At 42.7% G+C, this 21,530-nt stretch overlaps 1 protein-coding gene across 1 annotated transcript in view; it reads left to right on the top strand.

Annotated features, from left to right (window-relative positions):
- The window catches only part of MTOR (mechanistic target of rapamycin (serine/threonine kinase)), a 70,076-nt gene that overhangs the window by 397 nt on the left and 48,149 nt on the right, over window positions 1-21,530 (top strand). Inside the window, exons 2-28 of the mRNA XM_014941451.1 lie at window positions 1,009-1,172; window positions 1,545-1,653; window positions 2,590-2,822; window positions 3,177-3,377; window positions 4,122-4,256; window positions 4,806-5,081; window positions 5,406-5,514; window positions 5,996-6,182; window positions 6,372-6,500; window positions 7,361-7,605; window positions 7,852-8,067; window positions 8,471-8,676; window positions 9,205-9,327; window positions 9,683-9,772; window positions 9,867-9,959; window positions 10,475-10,609; window positions 10,978-11,107; window positions 11,302-11,552; window positions 13,520-13,606; window positions 14,169-14,336; window positions 14,575-14,687; window positions 15,080-15,242; window positions 15,513-15,605; window positions 18,523-18,669; window positions 19,459-19,601; window positions 20,757-20,919; window positions 21,054-21,199. Of these exons, the coding sequence (XP_014796937.1) occupies window positions 1,053-1,172; window positions 1,545-1,653; window positions 2,590-2,822; window positions 3,177-3,377; window positions 4,122-4,256; window positions 4,806-5,081; window positions 5,406-5,514; window positions 5,996-6,182; window positions 6,372-6,500; window positions 7,361-7,605; window positions 7,852-8,067; window positions 8,471-8,676; window positions 9,205-9,327; window positions 9,683-9,772; window positions 9,867-9,959; window positions 10,475-10,609; window positions 10,978-11,107; window positions 11,302-11,552; window positions 13,520-13,606; window positions 14,169-14,336; window positions 14,575-14,687; window positions 15,080-15,242; window positions 15,513-15,605; window positions 18,523-18,669; window positions 19,459-19,601; window positions 20,757-20,919; window positions 21,054-21,199 (4,211 nt within the window). The 5' untranslated portion in view covers window positions 1,009-1,052. The remainder of the gene's footprint in view (window positions 1-1,008; window positions 1,173-1,544; window positions 1,654-2,589; window positions 2,823-3,176; window positions 3,378-4,121; window positions 4,257-4,805; window positions 5,082-5,405; window positions 5,515-5,995; window positions 6,183-6,371; window positions 6,501-7,360; window positions 7,606-7,851; window positions 8,068-8,470; window positions 8,677-9,204; window positions 9,328-9,682; window positions 9,773-9,866; window positions 9,960-10,474; window positions 10,610-10,977; window positions 11,108-11,301; window positions 11,553-13,519; window positions 13,607-14,168; window positions 14,337-14,574; window positions 14,688-15,079; window positions 15,243-15,512; window positions 15,606-18,522; window positions 18,670-19,458; window positions 19,602-20,756; window positions 20,920-21,053; window positions 21,200-21,530) is intronic.

Here is a 21,530-nt window from a genome sequence, read left to right as displayed (position 1 = left end):
CCCCGCGCCCGCCCCGGCGGCGGTGCCCGCCCTGCCCGGCCTCACCCCTCCCTCACTCCCGGCCTGTGGAGCGGCGGGATCCCCCGCGGGCCCGGGCCTGCCGGCTCCTGCCCGCCGGCTGCCGCGTCCCTCCGTGAGGGCGGCTGTGAGGGAACCCCCGCCCAGGGGCTCCCCGCTCGGCCGTGATGGGGCCGCGGCCACAGGCTTCGTCTCTGGGAGCTTCTCCTGGCTCCCGGCCGTAGGGAAGCCCTGAAGCCGCCTCAGCCTGTAACCTCAGTGGGTCTTGGTGATGGCGTGGGGGATATTTGGGGAAGAAGGAGCTGAAGTTTTGGTGCCTTGGGTCGCTGTGGGCCCTGCTGTCAAATGTTTGCTTTGGGCTTATGTAATCCAAAAATGGGGGGCGTCAAGCCTCTTAAAATATTTTCCACATAAAGAAAGACTCATGAGAAAGTCTGGCTGCGTGTTATGATAATAAACATCCTGTTGCAATGATCGGTGTTGCTATAAGTAGACTTCCCATCTCTAAATATCTGCTGGAGAATGTAACACTTGCCAGGCCCTGAGTGCTGAGTCTGCCTTGGGTTGGTGTAACACTCGAATTTCTGTGGAGAAACTTGGGTGAAATCATTCAAGGGGAAGTCAGATATGATGATATAATCATGGGGATGATTGTGCCTAATTATTGTAGGGTAATTGTAAACCCTTATCTAACCCTGCTATTTTTCAGCTATTGCACGACCCTTGATTTAGCATTAGATCCCTGTGGGGTCGGGCACCTGACCTACTGGAGCGTATTTTGGTATTTGAGGAACGAGAGAACAAATAGGTGGGGGGTCAAGATATTATGTGGCAATACACTTTTATCACAGGGTTGTAAGGAATATAGCTGTTAATTGTAATTTTATGTTCTACTGGCACAGTGTTCTTGCATGCAATGGGGTGTATGTTTTGGAATAAGCTCAGTGATTTCAATAGCTGAAAGCAGTAAAAAAAGTTGTCTCCCTGAAGATTTGACAGGACTTGGTGCCGCCGAGCCCCAGCACACCGCCATCATGTCGGGCACCGTCTCCATCCTCCAACAATTTGCCAATGGCCTGAAGAGTCGCAGTGAGGAGACGAGGGCGAAAGCTGCCAAGGACTTGCAGCATTATGTCACCATGGAGCTCCGCGAGGTGAGTGCTGCAAATGAGATGATTTATCCTTGTTTATCTTATGAGTCTCGGGCACTGGCTGGGTGCTTTGGGGGTGGAGATTTTGGGAATATGGAAGCCATTTCGGAGAGGAGATGGGGCATAACAGGGAGCTTACCTTTGTCACAGCTTGTAGGAAAGGTGAGTGAGTTGGTGACACAGATGGGTGGTCAAGTACCAGAATAAATAAACTTGACATGTCTAGGGCAAAAAGAAGGCATATTTAATTTCTTTCTGTTTAATTTAATTTATTTCTGTTTAAGTGATCTAGGAAGCATTGTCTTTATGGAGATATTGGAGGCAGGAAGGAAGGAAAGAATGCTAAAAGCTGACTTGAACTTTTTTCTTTTACAGATGAGTCAAGAAGAATCTACCAGGTTTTATGATCAGCTGAACCATCACATATTTGAGCTGGTCTCTAGCTCTGATGCAAATGAAAGGAAGGGTGGCATTCTGGCTATAGGTGAGTGAGTGTGCTTAATGCCTCGGGTGAGTTCTCTCTTCATGCATCTACCTTTAGGGACAGATTTTGAAAAGGAATGAGCTTTTATTATCAGCACCTTATATCTGACTGCTCAGTATGCTGGGTGCGTGCTAGTTGCTGGGCTCTGAAAATCTGTCTGGAAGTGTCAGCACGGGAGCTGCTGAGTGCTGAGAGTAGCTGAAAACCTGGTGCTTAATGGGCCCTGCGGTCTTCCCGGAGTCAAGCATCAAATGTGAGTGCTGAGCATGTGAAAATTCTGGTTTGAGCTCAGCTGAAAGCAGTTTGTGCTGTCCACTTAAATGTATCAGTGTAGGCTGATTTTCTCAACTCTTTTCTTTCCGAGGAGATTGATTCTTGTTACTTACATTTACCTGGCTCAATAACAGCAATTCCCATCCCTGCAAGGGGCTCACAACCCAGGTACAAGCAGGTCAACCCAGGCACTGGCACTGAAAACTTCTGCCACCTGCCTAGGGGCCTCCACCCTGGCCAGGAGAGACCATCTCTAGGGCTGAGGAGGAGAGCAATTTCCTCGGTCCATTTGGTCTTTGACTCCTCTACTGAGGCAGACCAGCCGTAATAGTTGCATGTGGATGGATGCCTTTCTATTGGCAATGGGTCTGTGATCCCAGGGTGGATTTTTTTTCTCTCTTTTTAAAATAAAAATGGGGTAAATCTATGAAGACACTGGTTATGTTTTCCTGCCCACTTAACAAGTTCAGGCTTGAAAGAATGGTGGCCCTTTCCTATTGCTTGACTATTTTATTTTTCTTTCTGTGGATTTGCAGAGTAGGAGGACCTAATGAGAATCTTTAAGGAATGCATAGGGAAGACTAACTCTCATCCAGGCATTACCTACTGTCTGCCACCCTGACTCTTAAGAATAACCTACAGCATTACTCTCTTTCTCTGCAGCAAGCCTTATTGGTGTTGAAGGAGGTAACGCCACCCGTATTGGCAGGTTTGCCAACTACTTGAGGAATCTCTTGCCATCCAATGACCCTGTTGTAATGGAGATGGCTTCCAAGGCTATTGGGCGGCTTGCGATGGCTGGTGACACCTTCACAGCTGAGTATGTGGAGTTTGAGGTGAAACGAGCTCTGGAATGGCTGGGAGCTGACAGGAATGAAGGTCGAAGACATGCTGCTGTAAGTGATCTTTTATTTGTCTTCATCCGTGTTGGAACGGGACGGTTAGGATTAGTTAACAGTGGTAGGAGATGTGCACAGAAAGCTGTGGAGATGCTCTGGTCAGGATCAAAATGGCTGCCAGTCCATGTCTGAGAATCTGATGCTCTCATGGCAAATATAGTGCTGCTTCATTGCTTCTACCTTAGCCCAGTGACTGAAGATTGAGAACTGTAAAACTATGAAGCTGGGAGCAGCTCAGGCTCACAGACACTGACAGTCTAAATAAGCAGTACTACGGTCTAAAAATTACGAGGTTTGTTTATGGGTGCTCGTCCTCACAGATTGTTACTGTTTCTCTGCCCCCACCGCCAGGTTCTTGTCCTGCGTGAGCTGGCAATCAGCGTGCCTACCTTCTTCTTCCAACAAGTGCAGCCATTCTTTGACAATATATTTGTGGCTGTGTGGGATCCCAAACAGGCCATCCGAGAAGGAGCTGTTTCTGCCTTAAGAGCCTGCCTTATCCTCACCACTCAACGGGAGCCAAAAGAGATGCAGAAGCCCCAGTGGTACAGAGTAAGAAAATAACTTTGTTTTGAAGCAGCTCCTCATAACTCAATGCAAATGATGAAGTGCCAATTTTTAGAAGAGCTGTCTAAGCTATGAAACTGTTTCACTTCTGTCAGTATGTCTGATTGTCAGTAGAAAACTGCTTTCCCCTTGAAAGGGTTGAAAATACAATGGCTTACAAAATGCGTAGTTCCTTTAGTGCACTGTAAAAGAAAGAAAGAGACTAAACTCCATCAAGAATCCATTGCTCGCTTTACAGCTCATTTTCAGCTGTTGAGCCTGACCTAGTTTTACAGCCATGCAATCAGCTCTCATCATCTCTTATTAGCAGATAGTTTTATTATTGTAGATAAAACATGAGTGAAAAAGGATTCTTTTGTCTGAACCTTAACTTGGCTGCTATTGTCACAGGAATTCAAGCTGCATAATATCAAATATGGTTTGAACATTGCAGTCAAATGGTGTGAACTTGGATTCCTCATAGTCAAATATGTGATCCAGATATTGATAAAGTTTATACCACGGTTGACTGGCTGTTTGATTAGTACTGCTGAAAATGCTCTGTCCACAGCTTCTGAGTGAATCTGAATTTTGTGGTGTTGTACTCTGTTATTACTCAGTTGAGGTTTATAGCTACTCATGGAAAATTACAGGACATCAGTAACACTTGTCTGGCAGTACTACTTCATTTCCACAGGCTTTGTTTCTCCACGATTGCTGAGATTTGTTTTTTTTTTCTTTTCCCCCAAGCATACATATGAAGAGGCTGAGAAAGGCTTTGATGAGACTTTGGCCAAAGAGAAAGGAATGAACCGTGATGACCGAATCCATGGTGCCTTACTGATCCTCAATGAGCTAGTGAGAATAAGCAGTATGGAGGGAGAGGTGAGCAAAGGAACGAGATGGGAACTATGGGTTTGATTGCCAGATTGCCGAGTTGCTACACATTGAGCAACCTGGTCTAGTGGGAGGTGTCCCTGCCCATGGCATGGGGGTTGGAATTCAATGATCTTTAAGGTCCCTGCTAACTCTAACCATTCTATGATAATCAATCTTTAGAAATACTCCATTGTGTTTGAAATGGGGTTGTTGGGCTGAAAAGTCATCTGAACATGGAGTTAGAGCATTGATTATTACAAGTTGAAGTGCATCAGAGAAATAACAGCGACAAGTTTGGGCTGAGTAGATATTAAGCCCTAAGGAATATGCTTTTAACTGGATTAATTACAGTGAAAGACATTTTTATATAGAATGAGGAATCTTTGTTGTATGTTTGCTGGATTTTGTTTAGTTGATGTTTTACAGCCACTTGGATATCAATTATACAGGATGCTGCTCAGGAGATTTATGTTGGGAATCTGTTATTCAGCTACTTTTTAAAAAAAAAACAAAAACCCAACAACCAATTAACACATGTTTTTCTACTTTGTCCAGCGCCTTAGAGAGGAGATGGAAGAGATCACTCAGCAGCAGCTTGTGCATGACAAGTACTGCAAGGACCTGATGGGCTTCAGTACCAAACCTCGCCACATCACTCCCTTCACTAGCTTCCAGTCTCTTCAGCCCTCTCAGTCCAATGCTTTGGCTGGTCTTCTGGGGTACAGTGCCCACCAAGGAATCATGGGTTTCGCAACCTCCCCTGTCCCAGCAAAGTCTACATTGGTAGAAAGTCGATGCTGCAGGGATCTAATGGAAGAGAAGTTTGATCAAGTAAGTGTTTGGTCTTCAAATTATCTACCAAAGTTTACAACACCAGTTCTTGTAGAGCAGTTGTTCTCCATGTCCTTACTTAGGAAGCAATGCTGCCTATTATTGAATGAGGCATCAAAACTCATTAATTATACGTATCCTGACTTTTTCACTGTCTCTCTTGGAGCAAGTGATTTACTTTCTTTGGAAGCAGTCTTAATTATCTGTCTTTCTGATGAACTCTGAAGCCAAATGTCAGTAGAATGCCTTAAAGCATCCAGGTAGTAAACATTTGTGTGTTACTGCCAATGGCCATCCTTCAAAGCCAAATCTGTCTCCTTTCAGGTGTGCCAGTGGGTTCTCAAGTGCAGAACCAGCAAAAATTCTTTGATCCAGATGACGGTTCTCAATCTGCTACCCCGGCTGGCGGCTTTCCGTCCTTCCGCGTTCACAGGTGACGAGGCAGAGGGTTGGATGTTACAAGTGTTGCTGAAATTGGGCTGGCTGGTCCAGATGAGCTTGTGCAGGCGATGCAGCAGTACAAATGTGGTGCTTGTAAGATGAGCAAATTCCTTTGTGGGAGGACAGTCTTTTTTTTTTTTTTTTCTGAAGAAGCGTGACTTGGTATTTGATGCCAAAGTGTTGCTCTGATGGGGAAAATGGATTGAAAACTAATCTCTGAATTCTGTGATCATAAGAGGTAGAACCTCTTTTTTTTTTTTTTTTTTTTTTCAAATACTATCAGCAGATTTGTTGCCCTTTTTCTCCGTTGCAAGTGCGAGGAAATATCAAGTAAAAATGGGAAATATGATATGGTTCTGTTCCCTAGTTTTGTACTTGTAAATGTTTAATTGCAAATGCTGAATACAGTTGCAAATGCAACTGTATAAACTTAAATAATTTCCAATATCTGTGTTGCTCTCTCTTTTGGGCAGCTGATCAGTATCTTCCAGACACCATGAATCATGTTCTCAGCTGTGTGAAGAAGGAGAAGGAGCGAACAGCAGCCTTCCAGGCCTTGGGCTTGCTTTCTGTGGCCGTGAGGTCTGAGTTTCAAGCCTACCTGCCAAAAGTCCTTGAAATCATAAAAGCAGCTCTGCCACCAAAGGACTTTGCCCACAAGTAAGTATGTGAGGGTTAGAGGAAGAAACTGAAACACTTGTTCTTTGTATAATTTTTGAGATATGGGATCAAATCATTGTATTAAATCAGAGGTATTTCTGTAAGACTGATAACACAGAGGTGAGATGAGGAAAGATGTTTGAAAAATAGTAGCTCCTCTTAATGAACTTTTATGCGGTCCCTTTCCAGGAGGCAGAAGTCCGTGCAGGTTGATGCCACAGTCTTCACCTGCATTAGTATGTTGGCACGAGCCATGGGACCCAGCATCCAGCAGGACATCAAAGAGCTTTTGGAGCCGATGCTGGCTGTGGGGCTGAGGTACGTACAGGGCATGGGAGCATGTTTTGCTGTTGGCCACTGGATGGCGTTGTTGGCCACACAGAACGAGACCTTGAAAGTCTTCAGCTTGAGAAGGAAGTTTATTGCTTTTAAATGATCTTTCAGAAGACCAGTATAGCAGTTTCAGAAGAATACGTTTTAAGTGTTAATGTGTCTGTTGAGTTACTTAAGAATTTGGTTCTCTGTGTGAAGAAATTGCTTTGTAGAACAGCTAGTGAATTCAAAAGCAATCTCCTTTACTTTCCGCTACTCAGGCACATCTGGCAATAGCATGCAAAAATTTAGAAAGCCTCTGAAGGGCAGCAGATTTCTGCCATATCAAATTGGTAGGAAGGAGAACTGAAGCGCTGAGTATTTGCTCCAAATTCTTTCACCTGACAGTTCCTATTGGAAATTTTGTAGCTCCTGAAGCTGTTAGTATGGGTGAATACAGAGAAAAGTATCCAGGTAGCACAAGCTGTTTAGATTAATGTTGCCACCTGGAACAGAATTTAGTTCATTTTGTGTCTAAAAAGCACAAGTATAAGGAATCACTTAGATTTGTAACAGTATTCTAGCAATGTAGCAATGTGTGCCAGTCCTGGCATTCACTTAGATTTGTAACAGTATTCTAGCAATATTGCCTAATGTAGCAATGTGTGCCAGTCCTGGCAGTTTCCTCACCAAGTTCATACAAGAAGGTCCTCTCGTGTGCCTGACTTCACACAAGGATCCCTGTGCTCTGCTGGAAGGTGTTGCTGTGATGTGAGAATGCCCACAGTTACCTTCTGATGGCCAAAGTCATAAACAAAGAGGTGAAATTGTTTCTGTTCTGATGACTCTCTGCCTGCTTCTTTCAGCCCTGCTCTAACAGCGGTGCTGTACGACTTGAGTCGCCAGATCCCTCAGCTTAAGAAGGATATCCAGGATGGGCTGCTGAAAATGCTCTCCCTTGTTCTAATGCACAAGCCCCTGCGACATCCGGGCATGCCGAAGGGCCTTGCCCACCAGCTCGCCTCCCCGAGTCTCACCAACATCCCAGAGGCCAGCGACGTGGGCAGCATCACCCTTGCTCTTCGAACGCTGGGCAGCTTTGAGTTTGAAGGTAAGATGAAAGAAGGAAGCAGGGGGGGAAGAGAGCGAACGCTGGGCAGCTTTGAGTTTGAAGGTACGATGAAATAAGGAAGCAGGGGGGAAGAGATATATGGCATATAAACACTGCTGCATTGGAGTGGAGTACACAGAGCAGGAAAACCCTGAGACCACTGCCTTTAAACACCTCTTTTCCCTAGTTAAGACCAGTAATTGGGGTGTAGACCTGTGTTTAAACTCTCCATCTTCTTCCTTCTAGGCCACTCTCTGACTCAGTTTGTTCGGCACTGTGCAGACCACTTTCTGAACAGCGAGCACAAGGAGATCCGGATGGAAGCAGCCCGCACCTGCTCTCGCTTGCTCACACCTTCCATCCACTTGATCAGTGGCCATGCCCACGTGGTCAGTCAGACAGCAGTGCAGGTCGTGGCTGACGTTCTCAGCAAACTGCTTGTGGTTGGAATAACCGACCCAGGTCAGTGTGGGGGTCAGAGAAAAGGGTTCTCCTACCACGTGTTAATGTCAGCATGTGAGCAGGTGATGTTATGAAGGTTGTGGCAGAATTAGAATGTATTTGCCACTAACTTAAGCTGTTATTCTTTATAAATTAAAAAGGTCTCCCAGTTTCTCTTCCCAGATTGTTGATTTTTGAGGTATTAATAGAATGCTAGTGCAAAATGCTCAAACTGTGCCCTTGGTAATCCTTTGAACTGGGTAGAGGCCTGAGACTTCTTTTGCTATTTTTCTGTGTTGTGGCCTTCAAATTTGTTGTTTGGGTAGACATTGGTCCCTTCTATTCAATCTTCCTATTTGATTTTTTTTTTTCACTTGATTGCAACCTTTCAGTTGCAGTATGGTAACTTGCAGTGTTCTTGCAGACCCTGATATACGTTTCTGTGTGTTGGCTTCTCTGGATGAGCGATTTGATGCTCACCTTGCCCAGGCGGAAAATTTGCAAGCTCTTTTTGTGGCCCTGAATGATCAAGTATTTGAAATCCGCGAGCTGGCCATCTGTACTGTGGGTCGCCTGAGCAGCATGAACCCTGCTTTTGTCATGCCTTTCCTGCGCAAGATGCTAATCCAGGTAATGAGGGAGTACTTGCTATTGAGATTAAGATGGTGTTTAAAGAACTGGGCTATCTAGCTGTAGTGAATGTGTGGGAGAGTGGAGGAAAAATCTCCCTTTTGGAAAATACTTATTACCCAGCTTTGTAGGTTTCAGGCAGTCTTTTTAGTGATAAATGTTTGGACTCAAGCTCTAAGGATGTATCAGAAAGGAAAGGACAGCAGTCATTATTCCACCCCACATTCATCATGCTGGAGTGTTTCCATCTATATTAAGGAAGAGTGTTCTGTGCTTCTTTTAGGTGAATGGATAGCACCACTTCAGAAATGTAGATGGCTTTGGAGCCATCTATTCAGTTTTATGCTAATTAATTTTTGCTTCATTTAGACTTAAATGACTGGATAGAGTGTAAATGTAGAACATCCTTTACAAGTGCTGAGACTGCTTTTTCTTTATGTTGTCATTGGACAGGAGAGGAGAAAATCCAAAGAATTTTTGCCTACCTTTATTTTCCTTGTTCTCATGCTTCCATTGTCTTTTCTGCAGATTCTAACAGAGCTGGAACACAGTGGTGTTGGCCGGATTAAAGAGCAAAGTGCCAGGATGTTGGGTCACCTGGTCTCTAACGCTCCCCGCCTCATTCGTCCGTATATGGAGCCTATTCTTAAGGTAGAGTCTCTGTGTGTTTCCTGGTGGCTTTGGAGTGAGATGATATCACATGTGGATATGTAACTGTCAGGAGCTGCAGTTCACTTGCTTCATCATCGCGGGAAAACATCACATTGGTGTGGATGTTACCTACAGCAATGCATGTGTGTGACACTGTAGCCTAACTTGTTTCTGGATTTGTGTAAACTTTGTGAAATTAACGTTTTATTTACTTTTGAAATGCTCACCATGATGTGAGATGAGCCTGTATGGAATCTATTTCAGTATAAATACAAGGAAAGATAATTTTGAGTGCTGCGTATACAGAAAGGAGTCTTCTAAACACATTCTAATTTGTTCCTCTGTCACCCACCAGGCGCTAATTGTGAAACTGAAAGATCCTGATCCAGATCCAAATCCAGGGGTGATTAACAATGTCCTAGCTACCATAGGGGAGCTTGCACAGGTAAGGATACTGCAGGTACCTCTTTGCCATGCTTGTCAGCTGTTAAGCTTTTGGTAATGCTAGATGAAGGACTTTGATTTTTGTCTTTCAATAGGTCAGTGGGCTGGAGATGAGGAAGTGGGTGGATGAACTCTTCATTATCATTATGGACATGCTGCAGGACTCCTCCCTGCTGGCTAAAAGACAAGTAAGTGTTTACCAGTTGCGCTAAATTTGCCATGTGATGTAACCAAAGCTGTAAAGAAATATCCGTGAGTCCCATCATAACTGCTAAAATCAACCATTATATCACTCAAGTCTCTCTTGTGGAGTGTACAGTCACATTTGTGGCACAGGTCAGGGATTGCAGTGCCTGTCTGTTGTGACACGGTACAAAATTGTGAAAGGACAAGAATCAAGAAAAAAAAAGAGGAAACAGTTTTCATTGGAAGGCTTGGACTTACTGAATTCAATGCCTGTTTGAATTGTTTCTCGGAGTGAGGGCAATTATGGCAATCAGAGTCTAACAAATTGCTGATTATCACTTTACTATTGCTTATTAAAAAATGCTCTTTAAAGAGGCTTTCAAACCATGGACTGTAGTTTGCAGTGTGATCCTAAAATGTTCAAAAGAAACTTTGCAGAAATTGAATGACTGACGGATCAGGACACATAATAAATTCCCTGGTCAAAACTAATCTTCTCTGGGCTTCAACTTTCCAGGTGGCTCTTTGGACACTGGGGCAGCTTGTGGCCAGCACTGGTTATGTGGTGGAACCATACAGAAAGTACCCAACTTTGCTGGAGGTGCTTCTGAATTTCCTGAAGACTGAGCAGAATCAGGGCACCCGTAGAGAGGTACGAACATAAAGCTATCACACAACCGGTTCTAAAAGTTTTTGGGGGACAGAAAGCTGTCAAATAAATGTGTCTGCCTAGATTTGGGAGGGGGGAGTTGGGGGCAGGGAGGGAGGGGAAAGATCATTGCTGTGGCTGATAGAAATACAATAAGCAGAATTAAAAAGGTGAGTGTGTTCAGCCAGTGAAATGGCCTTCAGCCAGTGAAATGGCCTCCAGCCATTTAACAGAAAGTATTGATATTTTTTCCAGGCAGTCACTTCAGTTCTAGATCTTTAAGCCTCAGGACCTTCCCAAGCATGTGGATTCATGTATTGACTTTTGCCTTAATGATGAAGCTCTGATGACTTTTTTCTTTGTCTTATCAGGCTATTCGTGTGTTAGGGTTGCTGGGTGCTTTGGACCCTTACAAACACAAAGTGAACATTGGCATGATTGATCAGTCACGAGATGCTTCAGCTGTCAGCCTCTCAGAGTCCAAATCCAGCCAGGATTCTTGTAAGCATCTGAATTTCTTTCAAGTTGTATAATCTGCAAACAGGTCACGGTATTTTTGTTGTTGTTTTTTGTTTTGTTGTTACCAGTTTGTCTCCTCTGCTTAACAAATTATTAGTGTACATGTTTTCATCTAATACGAGGGTGCTTCAAGACCATTTAATATACAGCTTGTGACCCTGCCTTCTCTCTCCTAGCGGATTACAGTACCAGTGAGATGCTGGTGAACATGGGAAACCTCCCTTTGGATGAGTTCTATCCAGCTGTCTCTATGGTGGCACTGATGAGAATTTTCCGAGACCAGTCCTTGTCCCAACACCACACTATGGTAGTTCAGGCCATCACCTTTATTTTCAAATCTCTTGGGCTGAAGTGTGTGCAGTTCCTGCCCCAGGTCATGCCAACGTTCCTTAATGTAATACGGGTTTGTGATGGTGCCATCCGAGAGGTGAGTGAACCAGGGACCACTCCTCCTCCCTTTCCCCTTCCACTGCCTTAAAATAAGGATCCAGTTTTTTAAAAGAGAATGCGACTGGCTTTGGGCATTGCTGTGCTATGTGTTGCTGCCAAGCATGCTGCAGAAGTGAGGTTCAGCTCTGCTTCTTCTCTCCTGTGAGCATTTGGTAGAATATTCAGTGGAAATTTTTTTTTTTCTGCTTCTTATTGAAACAGCTGCTTCTGAGCATAATCCTTAGAAGGCCAATATGTGATCCTGTTTTTTTTTTTTTTCAAGCTGGTCTTGTTCAGGAAAACAGCCTGTGCAGCTTCCAGAGCTTTCAGTGATCTCTGCAGTAATGTACTGTTGCAAACAGTATTGTTGAATAATAGAGGTAGATTCTTTAAATTTCTGATGCAACCATGTACTCTGGCTCATCTGTGAGAAGGAAAATTCAATTTGCTACAGTCTGCTAACATTCAGAGCAGCGTGGGTGGTGATTCCACAGCAGTGCTTTCTCTTCCCACTTAAGTTACAGTTTTAGAAGGAAATGAGAATTGTGTGAAGATGTTAATGGGCTTAAGGTTCACCTAACCAGAGACAGCTCCTGTTTGCCAAACCTTTTCCTCAGGCAGCTGAAATCTCTGGGGTGGGAAGGGCAGTTTGGGCTAGTTACTGGTACTGTGTTTTATAGGTGGGATGGGTGCTCCCTTAGCAGGATCCCAACCCTGCTATAGAACCGCTGTTTTCTCCCAGACTGAACTACTACTCAGATTGGAAGGAAAACACCTCACGCGCCTGGGTTGGCTGAACTTCTAGACCTGACTGATCTAACTTGCTTGAAAGCTATGCAGTTGTGCACACTCTGTTTAAAAATTTTCAGGTAAAAGAAGATGGTGAAAGTGTACTGGGGAGAAGAGCTGAGGTGGGTACGCGTGACACTAAAGCCTAAAGGAAGGCAGGTCCTTGTCCTCTATGTAAGCATCCTCTCACGGCACCAAAAAAAGGCACAGTACAGGAGCTCAGGGTTCATTTTTGGTAAATGTACGTGTACTGCTTTCACTAAAGTAGCTGATGTTCTTTCTTATTAGTTTTCACAAAAATCTGTTGCCTCTTTTTCTGAGCTCCACTTTGTATTTTGTCACTATAATCTTCAAATACTGCATGAAGAAATCAAATTTAATACATGATAACTTACATTTTCCTATTTTCCTGGAGGAAAAAAGACTCTATACATTTATTTTGTGGACAAAGTGATTTAACCCACTTTATTTCCTACCAATCTTAAAAGTAAATTCATTGTCATGTGTGAGTGTTAGAGTGTATTGGAGCAAGAGGAATTCCAAAACTGTCATAGTCTATATATTATATAGTTAATATGACAAATAAAATTGTCTCAGTCAAAATTTTTCTATGGTACTTCCAAAAATGTGATATTTCTGTCAAGGACCAAACTCTCTTCCCCAGTAACATTTCACCAATATATCTTGGTGGGGATGGGAAAGAGTACAGAAAGAGTATCTTAGAAAGTGTACCAGTTTGATTTACAGGCAAAGGGAAAAGATTAGGGGCTACATTTTTGGCAGCATCCTTCAAACCTAAATTACAAAATCCTGTAGTTGAGGTATTTGTGCTCACAAGTCTGTTCTTACACTAAAATTGCTGACACATTACAAACCTTTATTTGTGTGTTTGACTATCTGAGGCTTTGAGCTCATAAAATTTTTGATGCAAATTGGCATGGGGGAAAAAAACAAGCAAAAAAACCCCCAAAAACATCCCCTCACACACACATACTCCCCAAAGCACTGAGCTGAAGCTGCCAAGAATTTAGCCCCAGATTCTGAGCGTATAGGAGCTATGCATGCTATTTGTTTGGTAAATGAGCTTGCGTTTGGCCTGTGAAATGCTGTCTGCCCAGTGTTGTGTTGATGTCTGAATAAGCTACATTGATCACTATATGCATTTCTTCCCTCCAGTTCTTGTTCCAGCAGCTAGGGATGTTGGTGTCCTTTGTCAGAAGTCATATTCGACCCTACATGGATGAAATTGTCACCCTGATGAGAGTGAGTACAGTCCTTAAGCCAGAATTTTGCTGTCAGAGAAGGTGGACAGTGTTTCTGTCATCATCAGTTGTATCAATTACTTCATAAACTCATATGAAGTGCAGAATTCTATATATTTGAAGTAATAATTGTCTTTTGAATAATATTTGAAACAATAATATACGTTATTACTAGTAACTGCAATGGGAGCAGCTCCTAGATTCTGCTCGTGCCTGAGTTCTTTTGAGCACTTGGATCTTGTGCACTTAATACTTTCAGAAACATAGTTTTAGCAAGAGGTGTTTGGAGTTCATAAATAGGTGGCATTTCACTTCATTTTCACTTACTGTTTGCAAACACTTAGGAATACAAAAAAGCAGTTGCCTAGAGGTTGTTTTTTAACAGCTATAAATATACCGAAGGCACAGAGTAGTTTAAAAACAGACCCAAACTGCCAATTTATATTATTCTGTAAGGGGAGTATAGTCCTTCCCTGCAATCTTGACTTTATCTAGAGACTGTCTTGTAATTGGTACAGCTCAGTTGAACTCTTTCATTTTTTCCCATTTTTTTTCTTCTCTAGGACTTCTGGGTCATGAACAACTCCATACAGAGCACAATTATCCTACTTATTGAGCAAATTGTGGTAGCTCTGGGAGGCGAATTCAAACTTTATCTGCCTCAGCTCATTCCTCACATGTTACGGGTCTTCATGCATGACAACAGCCAGGGTCGCATCGTCTCTGTCAAGGTGAGGGGGAGTCTGCCACAGGTGGGTTATTTGGGTAGTGCTGAGGCAGGGCTTCTGCCACTTGTGTGTTGCAGGCAAGTGGGATAGGTGCAATTCAGCACTGGCTTGATGTGAAACGATGCAGACAGTACTTTTGTTTAAAATGCAGGATTGAAGCAACTTTTCACTGGATACTGACTTACTTTAAATGCGTCTCTTTCATGACTTTGAGTCACGTTGGGTCATTTTTCCCCTCCAGCTCTTGAATGCGATCCAGCTCTTTGGAGCTAACTTGGATGACTACCTTCATTTGTTACTACCTCCCATTGTAAAGCTCTTTGATGCCCCGGATGTCCCAGTGGTGGCTCGCAAGTAAGTGTTGGTGGCTTTGCAGGCTCTTTTTTTGGCTGTGACATCCAAGTTCTGCAGTGGCTGCCCTAGCCACAACTAGAATGAAATACAGCTTGGTTGCTTACATGAGCTTTCTCTGTATTAAATCATTATGAAAGGGTATTTTTGGCATTACAGCACTGTTAATAGTCTATGCCCAAGAAAAGCTAGTACTTTCTGATTCTCACCTGCCAGTGTTTTAGTCAGTGCAACTTGCAGGCTGTCCTGCAGGTACGAGCTGTGTTAATGGCATTCTGGTGATTTGTTGATGCCTTGAAGGACTGGACATGAATCACTTATGTATTTTTACATCTCATTTCTGCTGTCTTATGCCGTGAGAGATAAGTCCTTCCTTCTTTCTGCTCTGACTCTAGAGCTGCTCTAGAAACAGTGGACCGCTTGACGGAGTCCCTGGATTTCACTGATTATGCTTCACGGATTATTCATCCCATTGTGCGAACATTAGATCAGAGCCCTGAGCTACGAACCACTGCAATGGACACCCTCTCCTCTCTGGTGTTCCAGCTGGGAAAGAAGGTAATATTCTTCTTAGGCTTGTAAACTCATAGAAGAAGGGACTGTCCCAAAGATCAAGGCTTTGAAATTGAATATTTGTAAGGCACTCATTCAAATTAAAAAACAAACAAACAAAAAAAAGATCTTTCTTCTCTTAGTTGATTCTGGAATCAGGAGTTACTGAAATCAAACTTTCAGAATTGGTTTCTTATAAAGTCAATGAAACAAAGGTGGAATTTTACTGCTCTTGGTGAGAGTGAGTAACTAGCTTTTGGTGCATTCCCCTGACAGTACCAGATTTTCATCCCGATGGTGAACAAAGTTCTGGTGCGACACAGAATTAACCATCAACGTTATGATGTTCTGATCTGCAGAATTGTAAAGGTGAGTTAACAAGTACATAGTTATTTGCATAAAGGCACTTTGGGGATGTTTTCATTTTGAAGCAGGTGTATCTGGAAACTTGCCTTTGAGTTACTTGTAAGATGAAGAATGGTTGTTGCTGTATTTGTGTGTTAAGGAGACTTTGAGATTCCAGCAGCTAGGGATGTTGGTGTCCTTTGTCAGAAGTCATATTCGACCCTACATGGATGAAATTGTCACCCTGATGAGAGTGAGTACAGTCCTTAAGCCAGAATTTTGCTGTCAGAGAAGGTGGACAGTGTTTCTGTCATCATCAGTTGTATCAATTACTTCATAAACTCATATGAAGTGCAGAATTCTATATATTTGAAGTAATAATTGTCTTTTGAATAATATTTGAAACAATAATATACGTTATTACTAGTAACTGCAATGGGAGCAGCTCCTAGATTCTGCTCGTGCCTGAGTTCTTTTGAGCACTTGGATCTTGTGCACTTAATACTTTCAGAAACATAGTTTTAGCAAGAGGTGTTTGGAGTTCATAAATAGGTGGCATTTCACTTCATTTTCACTTACTGTTTGCAAACACTTAGGAATACAAAAAAGCAGTTGCCTAGAGGTTGTTTTTTAACAGCTATAAATATACCGAAGGCACAGAGTAGTTTAAAAACAGACCCAAACTGCCAATTTATATTATTCTGTAAGGGGAGTATAGTCCTTCCCTGCAATCTTGACTTTATCTAGAGACTGTCTTGTAATTGGTACAGCTCAGTTGAACTCTTTCATTTTTTCCCATTTTTTTTCTTCTCTAGGACTTCTGGGTCATGAACAACTCCATACAGAGCACAATTATCCTACTTATTGAGCAAATTGTGGTAGCTCTGGGAGGCGAATTCAAACTTTATCTGCCTCAGCTCATTCCTCACATGTTACGGGTCTTCATGCATGACAACAGCCAGGGTCGCATCGTCTCTGTCAAGGTGAGGGGGAGTCTGCCACAGGTGGGTTATTTGGGTAGTGCTGAGGCAGGGCTTCTGCCACTTGTGTGTTGCAGGCAAGTGGGATAGGTGCAATTCAGCACTGGCTTGATGTGAAACGATGCAGACAGTACTTTTGTTTAAAATGCAGGATTGAAGCAACTTTTCACTGGATACTGACTTACTTTAAATGCGTCTCTTTCATGACTTTGAGTCACGTTGGGTCATTTTTCCCCTCCAGCTCTTGAATGCGATCCAGCTCTTTGGAGCTAACTTGGATGACTACCTTCATTTGTTACTACCTCCCATTGTAAAGCTCTTTGATGCCCCGGATGTCCCAGTGGTGGCTCGCAAGTAAGTGTTGGTGGCTTTGCAGGCTCTTTTTTTGGCTGTGACATCCAAGTTCTGCAGTGGCTGCCCTAGCCACAACTAGAATGAAATACAGCTTGGTTGCTTACATGAGCTTTCTCTGTATTAAATCATTATGAAAGGGTATTTTTGGCATTACAGCACTGTTAATAGTCTATGCCCAAGAAAAGCTAGTACTTTCTGATTCTCACCTGCCAGTGTTTTAGTCAGTGCAACTTGCAGGCTGTCCTGCAGGTACGAGCTGTGTTAATGGCATTCTGGTGATTTGTTGATGCCTTGAAGGACTGGACATGAATCACTTATGTATTTTTACATCTCATTTCTGCTGTCTTATGCCGTGAGAGATAAGTCCTTCCTTCTTTCTGCTCTGACTCTAGAGCTGCTCTAGAAACAGTGGACCGCTTGACGGAGTCCCTGGATTTCACTGATTATGCTTCACGGATTATTCATCCCATTGTGCGAACATTAGATCAGAGCCCTGAGCTACGAACCACTGCAATGGACACCCTCTCCTCTCTGGTGTTCCAGCTGGGAAAGAAGGTAATATTCTTCTTAGGCTTGTAAACTCATAGAAGAAGGGACTGTCCCAAAGATCAAGGCTTTGAAATTGAATATTTGTAAGGCACTCATTCAAATTAAAAAACAAACAAACAAAAAAAAGATCTTTCTTCTCTTAGTTGATTCTGGAATCAGGAGTTACTGAAATCAAACTTTCAGAATTGGTTTCTTATAAAGTCAATGAAACAAAGGTGGAATTTTACTGCTCTTGGTGAGAGTGAGTAACTAGCTTTTGGTGCATTCCCCTGACAGTACCAGATTTTCATCCCGATGGTGAACAAAGTTCTGGTGCGACACAGAATTAACCATCAACGTTATGATGTTCTGATCTGCAGAATTGTAAAGGTGAGTTAACAAGTACATAGTTATTTGCATAAAGGCACTTTGGGGATGTTTTCATTTTGAAGCAGGTGTATCTGGAAACTTGCCTTTGAGTTACTTGTAAGATGAAGAATGGTTGTTGCTGTATTTGTGTGTTAAGGAGACTTTGAGATTGCATTGAGAAAATTATTGCCAACTGGTATCAAGTATTTCTTAGATAAAAATCATTGCAAGTTCTAGGTAAGAACTTAAACTTGTAGCCAGTGTCATTACTTTTTCTCAGTAGTTCTTAAATGTGGATTTACCCTATTTTTTCCACAGTTTCAGGGCTTAAGGAGACCTTGTTATCTCAGTATTTTCCATAGTATGTCCCACATTTTAAAAATTCAGTAACTGCTTTTCAATTTGACTAGGGTGAAACAAGGAGCAGTCTGCTGTTCTCGGCTTACTAGTGAGTCAAATAGGAAAGAGTGCTTGTTTTAAGGTGTATTATTTTGGCTTTTAATACTAGGAGGTAAAATTTCTTAACAGTTACCTTGGATAGAAAAGGGACATCATTCGAGTTCTCTGGTTTATAAGGTGTAATCATGATAATGAAACACAGTTGTTTGCCGGGAGACTGGATAGTGTTTTGACTTTGTCACCTATTTGCCTTGTAGAAAATTGCTTTTTTATGCATGGGTATGATCTTCATTGTAAGCCATTTATTGTAGGGCTACACTCTTGCTGATGAAGAAGAGGATCCCCTGATTTATCAGCACCGAATGCTGAGAAGCAACCAGGGAGAAACCTTGGCCAGTGGTCCTGTGGAAACAGGCCCCATGAAGAAATTGCATGTTAGCACCATCAACCTGCAGAAGGTGAGGCTGGAGGCTGCACAGCGTGATTTGCTACTGAAGGGGGGAGCTGTTGTTGTCACTTCTAAGGATCTAAACTGCATTTATTTACATCTCTTCTGTTGCCAGTTCTGTACAAAACTGGGGTCAGAGTAGCTTCTGAGACTCTTTAAAATTAGAAGGCACAAAGCAACTTTCAAGAGAGGAGCAGCTGAATTACCAGACTGTTAATGGCTGCAAAGTAATCTTGACACTTTCTTGTTGTGTGAAGTATGAACCAAACTTCTTAGATCACAAGGAATCATCTGTAGCTTCTAGAGACATCTATTTCAGAGCCTTTATTCATCAGCCACTTCTCTTACATCTTAGTGATATATTCTCTTGAAGCCAGTGTAGAACTTAACAGCTAAGCACTAGTTAATTTGAACAGTTAATGCATGTATCAGTAGGCTGAGTAGAGGGATGGATTGGTTTGAAAATGCTGGACTTAAAAAGGTAATTCTAAACTCATTAAGTATTTTTAAGCTGATGTTTCAACAGTGGCTTCAGCTCTTGATGTATTTTTGTAAGGAAGGAATTATTCATGTTAAATACTTGGCACTTCATGACAGGAATGCGCTTAGGGAAGATTTCTTAGAAATGAGACTGAAGTGCTGCAAATTATCTGGTAACAGTAATGGATTTCAGGGAATTGTAAAGGGAATCTCAGCAATGTGATTTGGAGCTGTAAAGAAGTAATGCTGCCTGCTGATGGATTTCTTCTGCTTTTGGTTAGTGCTTCATTTGGTAGTTGAATTGTGCTTTTTACTGCAGGCCTGGGGAGCGGCAAGAAGAGTTTCCAAAGATGACTGGTTGGAGTGGTTAAGAAGACTGAGTTTGGAGCTACTGAAAGATTCCTCCTCACCATCCTTGCGCTCATGCTGGGCCCTGGCTCAGGCATATAATCCCATGGCTCGGTAGAGTAATTCTGTTTTTTTCAGATCACTTGAAATTGCAGATGCAAGCCAGATATTATAAGGAAAAACAAAGTTACTTAAAAGCTCCTAGGTTCCATAAATAGAGATAGTTCCTGCTTTGGGACAAATCAAATAGCTGGCAACTTGATTTCATTTCCACTCTTCCCACTTGGCTGCTCCATGGTGTGCACAAAATCTTTCAGTGGAATTCTGTATATTAGTCTAGGAATAACATAAGGCACATAAAAGCAAAGCTGGAAAAACAGCGGAGTGTTAAATCGTTTCAAGGATCTACTGTGGGTGAATAAAAATGCCTGAGTGGGATAAGTCACAGTGCTTTATTTCTTATGCAACCCAGATGTCTGGAGAAACTTGTGAGTTTCTGTAAGCAGTTGCCAGTTTATCTCTTAGTGATGATATACACTTGTCATCTCTGTGCATATGAATCTGACTAGTGCTGTTAGAGAAGTGTTCATTCCTGGTTTAATTTTGTCGTAATGTGAGTTTTATCGCTTTTGAAACAGAAGGGCAAACAGCTTGCTGAAAAGTCAGCAATTCCCAGGCAGGCAGAGGTAACACTGGTGTCCCCCACGGATGCTCCACTCGTCCTAAACCCACCCCACAGTATTTCTCCTCAATACTGGTGGTGACAAGGGCTGTCACTGTATCTGTTTTTCATCACTTTTTCTCCTTCTCAAGCTTTGCCAGTAATGCAAACTCCAGCTGTTGCAGTCCTTTAGGAAGCACAGAAAAGACAAGTGTTGCAGCATGTGTGTCCAGAGAAACGTACGATCAGCTCTTTCACTGCATTCACTGGTCATCTGAGACAGACTAGACCTGGTTCTTCATAGCAGAGGAGAAGAGCATCCTTGCTGCTATGAAGAGCTTGTTCTAGCCAAAAATACTTGCTAGGACATGAAAGGACAATATTTCTGCTATTGTAGTATCTCATCCTATTATATATTTTTTAAATTCCAGGTTTCGTTAAGTATTTGGTACAGCTTTGTAAAAGCTAATTGGAAATTATTGCAGGCAGACATCAATGTAATTTGTAGTACTCTTTCTCTGAATAAGAAGGCAAGTTCACTGTCAAATAGGTTTTTTCTCATGAATAATGAATCCCCACCTCTCACTCTCTTTTATTTTCCTCCTCAGAGATCTCTTCAATGCTGCTTTCGTTTCGTGCTGGTCTGAACTGAATGAAGACCAGCAGGATGAGCTGATCCGAAGCATTGAATTGGCCCTGACTTCTCAGGACATTGCAGAGGTCACTCAGACACTGCTGAACTTGGCAGAATTCATGGAGCACAGTGACAAGGTAGAGATGCAGTTAAACAACTCTTTTCTAGTGTGGGCAAGCTGGGTGATGTCTGATCTACGGAAAGGGTATGAAGAGTCCATGCATACTTCTTTTTTATACTCATCCTGTTTTGGATGTGTGCTTCTCCCCAGGGTCCACTGCCTTTGAGAGATGATAATGGCATTGTCCTCCTTGGAGAAAGAGCTGCAAAATGTCGAGCGTACGCCAAGGCCCTTCACTACAAAGAGCTGGAATTTCAGAAAGGTCCCACCCCGGCCATTCTAGAGTCTCTCATCAGGTAGGACCACAACTGATGAGACTTCTGCTCTTGCATTGGTACCCAGTTCAGGATACCCTTAGGATGAATCTAGACCATTCTTAGGATTTCACTCTCTGCCATAAGACACTGTTGTAGGCTTACTGAGTAGCTTGCAGGCATACACTCCTCGCTGCTGAGTTCTGCCCTGCTATTATGTGGTTAAAATTGTGATAGAAGCTGTGGGAAACTGTACAGGAAAAAATGGAGTCTTCTGATTTCCACCTCTCACCCTTTGAGTTCAATATGGGAAGTCGTGGAGTGACTGTTAAGTTAGATGAGAGAGAAGCTGACGTTCTTAATTAAACTTTCT

This window comes from Calidris pugnax, unplaced genomic scaffold, assembly GCF_001431845.1.
Source record: "Calidris pugnax isolate Ruff unplaced genomic scaffold, ASM143184v1 scaffold82, whole genome shotgun sequence".
Taxonomy (NCBI): Eukaryota; Metazoa; Chordata; class Aves; order Charadriiformes; family Scolopacidae; genus Calidris; species Calidris pugnax.
This window is presented reverse-complemented; position numbering and strand designations above follow the sequence as displayed.